General features: G+C 40.9%; 2 protein-coding genes across 3 annotated transcripts in view; both read right to left on the reverse strand.

Moving 5' to 3' along the window:
- chmp7 (charged multivesicular body protein 7) overlaps positions 1 to 2,724 on the reverse strand; it is a 5,425-nt gene extending 2,701 nt beyond the window's left edge. The window contains exons 1-4 of one of the 2 annotated variants that reach the window (XM_014033573.1): positions 2,162 to 2,724; positions 1,914 to 2,085; positions 793 to 978; positions 558 to 691 (exon numbers count right to left, since the gene is read on the reverse strand). In XM_014033573.1, coding sequence (XP_013889027.1) covers positions 558 to 691; positions 793 to 978; positions 1,914 to 2,085; positions 2,162 to 2,424 — 755 coding nt within the window. In that variant the 5' untranslated portion in view covers positions 2,425 to 2,724. The remainder of the gene's footprint in view (positions 1 to 557; positions 692 to 792; positions 979 to 1,913; positions 2,086 to 2,161) is intronic. The other variant, XM_014033574.1, reaches the window with a different exon arrangement.
- A 241-nt stretch (positions 2,725 to 2,965) lies between these two features.
- Positions 2,966 to 10,607, reverse strand: lgi3 (leucine-rich repeat LGI family, member 3). The gene is made up of 10 exons (XM_014033576.1): positions 10,387 to 10,607; positions 10,080 to 10,285; positions 8,505 to 8,576; positions 7,915 to 7,986; positions 6,316 to 6,387; positions 6,104 to 6,175; positions 5,467 to 5,636; positions 5,218 to 5,382; positions 5,037 to 5,127; positions 2,966 to 4,960 (listed from the first exon to the last, which is right to left on the reverse strand). Exons 2-10 carry the CDS (start codon positions 10,283 to 10,285, stop codon positions 4,231 to 4,233), a joined length of 1,650 nt encoding a protein of 549 aa, XP_013889030.1. The 5' UTR covers positions 10,387 to 10,607; the 3' UTR covers positions 2,966 to 4,230.
- Positions 10,608 to 11,015: the final 408 nt, after the last annotated feature.

An 11,015-nucleotide genomic window follows, 5' to 3' on the forward strand; every position in this document is an offset into this window, starting at 1 on the left:
AATATAAGATAATAAAGTTCAACTAATGCTAATGAAACTGCAGACTTTTATGTGTTATTATTTTTAAAAAAATCTGCATAAACTTTTAATAAATATCAGTAATATTTCTGTTATTAATCATTATTCTCTGTTCATCATTCAGGTTTATCCAAGGCCAAAGATCCATAGTTGTCCATTTAAGGGGCAGGTGTCAAAAAAAATTAACCATTAAGTGTTTGTTTACAATATGTTCAGCCATTAAACAATTGCACTTAGTAAATACTTTTCAGTAAGTTATAGGTCTTGTACAATTCTGGTTCAAATAAAGAACTTTATGTTTACTAGATTGTTAACTAATTATTTTAAAGTTAATATTGCCTTAATGAACAATGATTGAAAACATAACCTGTAAAACTCTGACATTAAATGCGACGTGGTTGAAAATTTGGGTGCACCTAACTTTTGTGCTGGTGCACCTAAGAAAAAATGTTAGGCGCACCGGTGCAACCAGTGCAAAAAGTTAGTCTAGAGCCCTGAGAACTAAACACTCAGATTAGAAGTTAATGTTCGGGTCGTACCGGTCAGCCTCCAGGCTCAGTTTCTGCACCCGCTCTCCCAGCAGTTTCTCACTGCACTGCAGCTGGTAAACCCCAATATCCACATCGCTGAGSGGGGACACACGGTCCTGTCCAGGCTGGCAAAACTTAACAATCTGGGGTGAAAAAAACAAACAAAAAACAAACGACACTCCGTACACGAGAACCCTCATACAATGATAACCGAGCGTTTGACACCGAGCGAGTTGTGACTTACCTTCTCTCCTTCGTGTAAGGAAACAATGACCTGTTTGTCCTTCTGCAGCTGCAGGAGAGCCATGCAGAGGGTGCTCTCATCGGCACAGATGTTCGACGAGAGAGAACAGAGCTCTTGAAACGACACAACCGAGCAGCTTGAAAATTCACTGCTCTGGTAAACCCTGAGTAATTCTGCTGCTTTGTCCTGCAAAAAAATAAAAATAAAATAAATAACACTGACAAAATTTAAATTTCTTCATGTGCACTCAAAGGCCAATCTGGTTTGCAGCAAGTAAAAGAAASAAGACAAGCACGGGAAGAGAAAATCAAATCTGTATTCTTAAACACTTTAAAGAAAAATTTATATCTTAAAAAAAAACAATGAATACAATTCAATTCAAAAATACTATATTGATCCCAGAGGGAAATTCGGTAAAAAAATAAAGAAAATAAAGAAACGAATAAAGAAAATTGAAGATTTCCTACCAACTACTTTCTCCCACTATTTAGAAACATCAAAGAGATAAATGTGTCTGCTAGAGGTTTCTGTATCTACTGGTTCTAAAAGGAGGGAGCCTTGGTCTGGATCCAGAGGTTAAAAATCCAAAATAAGTGTCAGGGAGGGTGGTTCTGAACAAACTCTGTTTTTCTATACATTTTGACAATTTTTTCTACCTGCTTTTCATGTTCTTGTTCTCATACCAACAAATATAGTAAAAAGTTAAAACAGACTCAACGTACGGTGTTTTTTTTTAAAAAGGCACTGCAAAAGTGTTGTCTATGTAAAAAAATGACAGCTTACAAAGACAGTGAATATGCTGTAGATCCTTCATTTGTACAACTCTGTTAAATCCCAGTCTGTTGACAATTATGGTTGTCCATTATTTATAACTATCTACCTGTCAAATTCAAACACACCTTACAGGTTACGCTAATCAATAATAAATGCATTAATGATTGATCCATGGTTGGTCTCATTGCGCAGAAAAAGACTCTGGCAATAATAAAATCAATCACTCCAAACGCAAAAGCTGTACATCAGGATGCATTACTGCAAAGAGCAAGAATTTAAAAAGCTAATTGTGTACCAATGAAAAACCGTTTACGTTGTGATGCTGATAAACACTGRGTTTGACAAACCTTCACCAGATCAAGAACAACAAAACACTCTTCCAGAGGAACCCGGCTGCTTCCCAGAAGAGTGGAGAAGGTCCACTTGAGTGGTTTCACCAGCAGCATGCCCACACTCCAGGACACCCACCCACAGTCCACAGTGGCAGCAAACTCGGACTCYCTCTGGATCTTCCCACATCTGCACAAAAGGTCCAACACCCACATTATAACCTGGCAGACAGACAGCAGTGCAGAGCTGACAAAACCACAGCTACCTGGCCATGGACTGGAGGACAGTTGACAAGCCCAGCGGGGACTTCTCTTTCCTCCGGAAGGTCTTGTTGAGGTCCTGCAAGTTGACCAAAACCGAGCCACGTTCCCTGCAGCTCTTCGTGATCAGAACTGTCCAGAAGTCCATCTTGCTGTCCCAGTCCGTGGTGTTGACATCTCGGTTYTCCTTGAACTCGGAGAACAGAAAGTTCATTCGCTCATCGTCATCCCACTCAGGCGGCAGAGTCATTTTGGCGGTGTCAGACATTTATAAACCCGTTACTGACAAGCCTGAAATTAAATGAATCAGTTTGTCCGAGCTAAGCGAACGGCTAACAGCTAGCTAGCTTAGAAACCAACACCTACTGCCTGCTCTCTAGAAGAATCGAACCTGYAATACGTCTCGTCAGACAGCAGACAAGGTCAGACACCGTTTGTTGGAGAAAAAATTTGAGCTGCAGCTTTTATGTCAGCTGTTACAGTACACCCCTTCGCCATGATGTTGTGAAATCATGCTAACACGAGCTAACGTTCACATGCTAATAACAAAGATAAGGTGCGCTTACAATTTACACCCTTACAGAAAAGCGGTGATATAGAATCTAATGCGTTACATAAATAACGAGTTTCCACCCACGCGTACACGCAGGTACACAAATCAAGCGCACCTAGAGTTGTGTTCWCGAACATCATATCGGCGCTATTTATGCGCTTACTTTTTAATGCGTTCATTTACCGCAATTCTGGAGGCAAAAAAAAAAAAAAAAAATCCAGTAAATCTCATAATTACGACTTGTGATTTATTTACAATTCTAATTCGATAGAATCCACATATCCACAATTTTTAAAGCAACAACCATTTCTGTTTGTGTATGTACAAAACATCATCGTGGGAATAACATTTATTCACATTTGAATTTATTGGTTGTTATGTGCACACATTATTCCCATAAAACAAATTTATTTTAATAATAAGCATAATCAGTAGGTAGGTGTTTTTACATTTTTATGACCTGAGGTTTTGTTTTGCTCAGCCAAACCTTTTTTCCATTTTAATTGCAAAACAAATAATTAGTCTCTCGGTTCTTTATCTGATACTGTTCAGTAATGAAGTACTGCAATGTAATCGTGTTGAACATAAATACACAGTGTCATGCAAAATGGTTTTCAGTTCAGCATAAAATTAGTAAAATCCCAGTAGTTTTCCTCTCACACTTASTGTATCTTATTCAGCACAATCCAACAAATAATTAGGTAAATGCACGTGCATGTTATTTTAACATTAGTTAAGTACAAAACAAACATAATAATCTTCAAAAACAGCACTGCCTTGGTCATAGTTTGGTTGCACAAACAGTGATTTACTGCAGCATTTACATGACACTTGTGTTAACTTTTATTTCATTCAGCTGTTAGAGAACGATGCATTAATAATGATTTCAACAATCATTTAACTAATTATTTTCACTTTAACGTTAGAGAAAACTTGTAATTAAATGGCTTGAACATTTTGCGATTTTGTTTGGCACATTGTATTTAACAGGTGGAAGAGGACTTGGAGAGGTGAAGGTTTGCACATGGAAAAAAGAGGAATGAAAGTCAGCTGTAGCACAACAGAGTCCATGTGTGTGAATGAGAGGCCGGTAAAGCAGCGAGGCTGCAAGGAGCAGAGGTCACAAAGGTGCAGGACTTCAAATACTTTGTGTCAACTGTCCAGGAAAACAGAGTGTGATGAAGGGATGAAAAGGAGAGTCCAGGCAGGGTGGAGAAATGTTTCAGGAGTGATTTGTATCAAAAGGGTGGCAGCAAAGGTCAAAGGAAAGCTTTAGACCAACTGTGTTGTAGTTTTGGAGACAGYGGCTTTGACAGAAGGATGTTAGCGATGCAGCTGCCAGGAAAAAGACAAAGATGAGACATTTGGATGCARTTAGAGGACATGGAGGTAGTTGGAGTGAGAGCAGAGTGAGATGGAAGACTCGCTGTGGGAACCCCTGAAGAGGGAACAGCAGAACTATGAAAACGTTTGGCACATTGCTTTTGTAATGAGAAAAMTCTTCTTGATGCTCTGACATGTTCATTTGGCACTGAGGTCCACCACCAKGTGCTGGTAGGCCTGAGTGTTTCCCTTAAAGCTGGCAGCCAGCAAAATGTCCTTATCATCGATGGACACCAGGTCGAACCCTCTCGGGGCTCTCATGTTGAGCTCCTGGAAGGGCTGAAAGCGCTGAGTGAGGTCGTCCCACAGGTACACTCTGGAGAAGGAGAAATCACTTCCAAGGATGAGGTACTGCCGTGCGCCCACCGAGAAGGGGTACACAGCCATCGAACCCCGAGAGGGGAGMGTCTGGATCTCCATGAACCGCTGCCCCTCCCATCGAAGGACCTTGGAGTCACCGATGAAGCGTGTGAGGCAGAGGTAAAGAACCTTCCTCACCCAGAAGTGCTTCACCATCTGCACGTCGGCCAGTTCTGTGATTTGGGAGTGGAAGGTGAACTGCTTCTGGCTTCGGTTCCACTGGTAAACCACSGGCGGCTGGGAGGCGCTGGAGAGGATGAGGTGAGGCTTTCCCCCAACATCCAAGAACTCTACGTGGGTGTCCCGATGCCAGGGATGGAGGGACTGATGGGAGTAGAAGCCGTTGCTGTTCCAACGATAAATGCTGGTGGAGCCTGCCTTGGAGCTGTCCGCCACAATGAAGTACCACTCTCCATCCAGCTGGAAGGTCTCCACAAAGTTGGGTTTCCTTACGCGACTKGTGTCAATATCCTGGATCTTTATAAAGCGCTGTGGGTCCTCTTCCCACCTGGGGTCACAGAAAGCCCATCAGTGTCATCTTACAAGCTGTTTTGATGGCTGTTTACAATGTGTTGAAACCTTACTTGTATATGTGGGATCCACCGAAAAGYTGAGCCACGACCATGTAAAGTGTGTTATTTATCACCACAGGTTTGCAGTAAACAGCAGAACGAGCTTCAGGAGGAAAGYACAGAGGCATTAGGTTTTTCTTTGGTTCTTAACATGTTAGTTTTATTTGCTCTAATTTCAGCATCAATAACTTACAGGTGATGTTATGAAACTTCTTGAAGCTCATCTCCACATGGTCCCAAATATACAGGGTGCAGAACCCTGAGTCCGGCTGAGCAAAGACCACAAACTGATCCTCACTGAACTCRTACGACTCCACTGACACGGAGTGGAAAGGAAAAGTCTCGTAAATTGCAAAATCTGCAGGAGGACAGAATGGACAGAGATTACTAACTGCACCACAACATCTTGCAGAAAACCCCAAGATTAAAATGGAGGTAAAACCTGCAGTGATGCAGTTGAAGTCTCGTGGGGCGAGATCAGGGACTCTGCGTCCCTGAAATTCAAAGGGACTGGCGCAGWAGATGGCAGGAACGGTGGTGTTGGTCTTCTCTATCCAGTCCACCAGCCACTTGATCTTACAGTCGCAGCGGAAAGAGTTTCCACGCAGGTCTCTGAGCRACAGACAGGGAAGGTGGATATAAAAACCCTATGCATGCCTGGTGTAACTGTAAAATGAGCTGTGCACAAAATATGCTCTCACAATCTAACATTTTGGGCACATTTTGGGGGAAAAAAACGGGCAAACATCAATTAAACGTGCATCAGAAAAAATGTCATTTGAACCCTTTACCATCTATTGCTCCAAATTGCCACCTGTATTTTTTTTATTAATATTTGAACTTTAAAGAGGCCATTAACTGTCCTTGGAGTAAATATTTTTTGCAATAAAACTTTTAATATCCAGCAGTTATTACATTAACAGGGGGTGTAGACTTTTTACGTCAATTATATAAGAAATTGTGCAAATCTCATTTTCAATGACCTAACACTGAAACCTGACTACAGGTCTGGTAAACTCTCAGGGAAACTGAAACTCTGATTTGTGCGACAGACCGTGGGGTCAGGATTTGACWCTTACAGGTCTGTGAGGATGTCCAGATGTTTGAAAAGGTCTCTGGGCAGCTGCTGCAGGTTGTTGTTTGAGAGAGATCTGCAGAGTTACAGTGATTCAGAAGAACATACGTCATGTTATTTTTTGGTTTTGTAAGWAAAAAATCTAAGTTGCTTCATTTGCCACTTGTGTTTGCCTTTAAAGAGGCAGAATATTACCCAAAGAGCAAAAGTACTCACAGATGAGTCAGGGACTTGAGCCCTCTGAAGGTGTACTTCGACAGAGTCTGGATGTCGTTATTCTCAATAAACCTGCAGAGAGAACAAATGACTTATATAACAGGCAACCTGTGAAATCCAGCCAGCTCTACAGAATGTCATCCATGCTGGAAAGACTTTGTGCTGTCAGAGTAATGCTCAATAAAAGCCAGGAACAAGCTGGTATTTTTAGCTACTTCAGGTGTAACAGGGTCGGACTAAAATGGAGGCATGAAAACAAATGGAAAACATTCTTCTTAAGGATTAAAGTTCACGTCTTAAAAATGAGTGCATCATTGTTTTGTCTGGTTGAAGCCCCACAGACTCTCTGGAGGTGGTTGGCTCTGCTAATTTGATTTTATTAGCATTCACAGCAGGCTGAGGCAGCGAGGCAGAGGTCTGCAGCCTGCAGCTCCCAACCATCAGCTAACTAAACCTCATCAGTTCACCGGATAGCATATTCAGCTGTATCACACTGCAGAGGCAAAGTGCCCACTGTCAGACAAGGATTTATTTTCTATTTTACTCTTGGCACTCTTTTCTTTACTGCAGAGCCTTACCGCCTTCCTCCTGTAGTCAGACCTTAGTTTAGATTCAGTCTATTAGCTTTGAAGTGCTGCTGAAGGACAATGTTAAGGTTGGTCTGTAAGCACATTTTTACAGTGCAGAAGAAAATACTAAAATACCACCAAACAGTATTTTAAATAGAAAAATAAAACAACAAACTGACTCATTAATAGCTATATTTATTAACCACGCAAGCCACATACTAAAATGTGTCTGGCCCAGTACTGGCCCACACAGAGCATTAAGATATCACGAAGAATGACGGCTGGTGGCCCACATGCAGTTCAGTACCACATTAACCAAACCACAACCGTGCCACCCTTACTAAAAAGCAGTATAATACAAGTGTCTTTTAAGTATATTAACTTTAAACTAAAATGAAGAGAGTATACTTTCAGCTCACTTTTATGTGCTTCATAGATGAGATATACTTAAAATTTGTGTTACCTGTACTTGGCTTGTACTAAAAATACACTAAAAGTGTATTTAGTAAATAAAAATACACTAAAAGTGTACTTAGTATATAAAAATACACTTGGGAAAACAGACTTCATTTTACTTAAGTTTACTTAATGATATGTTCTTGAGGTATACTTTATTTTTGGTGAGGGCAGCTGTGGGGTGCTATCATTGCCAGAGCTGGCCCACATCCGGTTGACAAACCACACATCATGCCAGCAGTGCCAGCTTGACACCAGATTTGGCCCACCTGCCTGCTATGTGGGAACAATCTGCTTATCATGCTACTTCTAAAGTGGTCACAAATATCACCTGCAAGATGGCCACCACAACAAGCTGACTTCAGTTATTCACAAAAAACATCATGCAGATCTGGCGAGGTCAGGCAAGAAACGGTGTGAGACGTCTGGAATGATCTTTTAAAGATCTAAAACAGATTAAATCATTTCTCATCTGAAGATAAGCTCAGTGGGAAAACTGAAATACAAAAGGCAGGTGAAAAGCACTCCTTCGAAAAATGCTAGGTCTTAAGTTAGCATTTGTCAGCACACTTACAGGTACTGCAGGTGAGAAAGACCAGCAAAAGCATCATCAGAAATCATAGTGAAAGTGTTGGAGTTCAGGAGCCTGTTGAAAAAAAAAACATACAAATAATCATAAGATTCCAACATCAGACATGAGAAACTCTAATATTTCAATGATTAAATAAGAGAAACATTTGCTCTCTTGACATAAAATCCTCATTTAGTCACTTTGAACAACACAATAAATTGGTCTGGACTTGACATGAACACACACTCATGACTGCATCTGAAGGGGAGACAGAGGAGTCTTTGTGAGGCAGAGCAGAGCTGAAGGGAGTCAGTCATAAGCAGTGACACTGATGCAGAGACACTTTGGCCTTTTTTACTGCTATGTCACCACTGTTTTCAATAACCATTCATTTGGAGTGGAGTCGCTGAAGTCTTCTCATTGTTGCCTAATAAAACACGCTGTCGCTCAGTGTGTGTGGAAACTGGACATTGGAAACTGGATTAACTGGAGGTTAATACAAAAATGGAATGGACCCTCTCGACTGTGCATGGACTCCAAACTTTAAACCTGTTGAGAGATGGTGATGACGGGGTGTTTGTCAGAGAACTCACAGGAACTGCAGCAGGTGCAGGTGGGAGAAAGCCCCCTCCGGGATGGTTGTAAAAGCTGCGTTCACCATCGTCCTGTTCGGACAGAAACAACCGAGGTCAGAGACGTGTCCTCTCGATGACGAGATGGAAAAACACCAAACATTTGAACAGAGTGCGTGTTTTGTTATGATTCATGTTGCTGTGCCTGACGCTTGGATGGTATCATTTCAGGACATGTCTTCACATCATCGTTTTGACCAGGACTCAACTTCTGTCTCCACTTCTATCCTTCTGCTTTAAAATGAGGACATCACAAGCCTCTGCTCTTGATTTCCTCGCACTATTTGAACTATAAATCCACAGGTGATGGAGGTTAATACAAAAATGGAATGGACCCTCTCGACTGTGCAGCTTCATTACTCCTGCTCCGTATTAAAAATGTTTCTGTACAATTGTCAGGATTAAATTTCTCAGAAGAAAAACAGTTCTCCTGCAGAGAACGAGGGGATCTATTGTAGTCTTCCTCTCTGGGACAAGAGAAAAGAGAAAAAGGGACATCAGCAGCATGACGTCAGTTCCTTCAGTACCTTAATTTAAATCTGCAGTGGTGCTTTTTCTCACTGTTCAAACTGTTCATTCATATATAAAAACATCCGAGTTGATCAGGAATAGTGCACAGTGACATTTGCCCATACGTGTATACTTTTAAAACATTTGACATTATTTAAAATAAAATTCCACATAGAAACAAATTAAGATTTGACAGTTTTTTAAAATTATTACCTTCTTTGAAATCAGCTTTAGCAAACTTACTTTATTAGTGTTGTTGTTGTTTTCACTTAAAAAAAATAAAAGGCATAATTAAAAGAATAAAAATAAGTTCTGAATGAAAAGGGTGCAGAGTAAAGAAATAAAATCTTATCATATCTGCCCCTTATTTAAAAAAATAATAGCTTCAAATTTACAATAACAATTTAAACAACTTACAAATTTATTTTAAAAAAGCAGGCTTACCTTATTTTTATCCTATGCTTCTTTTAGCTACCATACTGTCTTTTTTAATTTTTCTGCTTTTTTCTAGTTTTAGCTACTGTTTTGCAAATTTTAGCTTTGGTATTTGTTTTCCAACTTCTGCTACAGTCATGTTAATATTATATATTGTTGTGTTGCTTTTAACTACTGTTTTGATAATTTGAGCATCTGTTCTGTTATTTTAGCTGTTGCTTGATTTAACTTTAACAATTTAGTTTTAGCTTCAACAAGCCTACACACTGCATCTACAACAAATATCATTTGTCCAGTAGTTTGATGTTAAAGTTTAGTTGATGCACAATAAAATAATATGTCGGATGCTTTGCACTGAAGTTCTTGATGAGGTTTTTAAAATTAAAACAACATCTAAACACAAGTTGGTACAAAGATGAACAGAATGAAAGCAGGTAGCTGTACAGGCTGGTAGAAAAGCTAAAACACATGAAACTATTGAAAGACAGGCACAGATTTCATGCATCATTACATAAGTGAGGTGACATCAGTGATGTAGCCTCTGTACCAGCCTACATGCTGCCCACACTTCCCTCTGACACCTGGACTCACAGGGAGATGATTCCGGGGGGGAAGCTCTTGGGGATGGTCTTGGTGTCCACGCAGAAGGCGCTGTCTTTGGTGCAGGAGCAGGTCGCAGGACAGCGGGGGACCTTTGGGGCTCTCCTGGCGTCCGATCCCCCCGGCAGGCAGACGCAGCACAGACTCAGCACCGACAAGCAGAGCAGCCTCATCCATTTTGGTCGGAACTCCTGCATCTTTGTGCAGGAGGAGGATAAAACATAAAAAGAGGAGGAGGATGAGGAAGAGAGAGGGAGGAGGAGGAGGAGGCTGTGATGAGCTTCTTGAAGTTTCTTACCTCGGTGGCTTGCTGAGACGTGATGGTTTGCCTGAGCCGAGCTGATCTGAGATCTGTTACAGCTGAGCTCAGGGAGGAGAGGAGAGGAGAGGAGAGGAGAGGAGAGGAGAGGAAGTGAAGGAAGGGAGGGAGAGTGTAGTTGCCTCTGTGTCTCCTCAGTGGATGGGAGTGCTTTACAGCCTCCCTGGATCTCTGCAGGATGAACTGGCTGCTTCTCCATAAGAGGTCGACAATCAGTTATTCACTGTGAACACATAAACACCACATAGGAGAGAGGAGTGGGGTCTCACCAGGGGCGGGTTGGGTGGCGAAGGTTAAGCACCAAGGAAGCAGAGTTTCTTGTTGCTTTTATACTTAATGTCACCTGTTCATAGTTATTTGTCTGTGTACATGAATTATACAAACGACCAGTGGTGGATAAAGTACTCAACTCTAGTACTTGAGTAAAAGTACTGATACTCATGGCCAAATCTTACTCAACTACAAGTAAAAGTTGCTCGGTCAAAAATCTACTTAAGTTAAAGTACTGAAGCACTTACTTTTTAAAAATATTTAAGTATTAAAAAGTACATGCATTTAAAAATACTCAAGTATTCAAAAGTACAAATTAAAATGTCTAATATCAGTAC

Source organism: Austrofundulus limnaeus, unplaced genomic scaffold (assembly GCF_001266775.1).
Source record: "Austrofundulus limnaeus strain Quisiro unplaced genomic scaffold, Austrofundulus_limnaeus-1.0 Scaffold1775, whole genome shotgun sequence".
Taxonomy (NCBI): domain Eukaryota; kingdom Metazoa; phylum Chordata; class Actinopteri; order Cyprinodontiformes; family Rivulidae; genus Austrofundulus; species Austrofundulus limnaeus.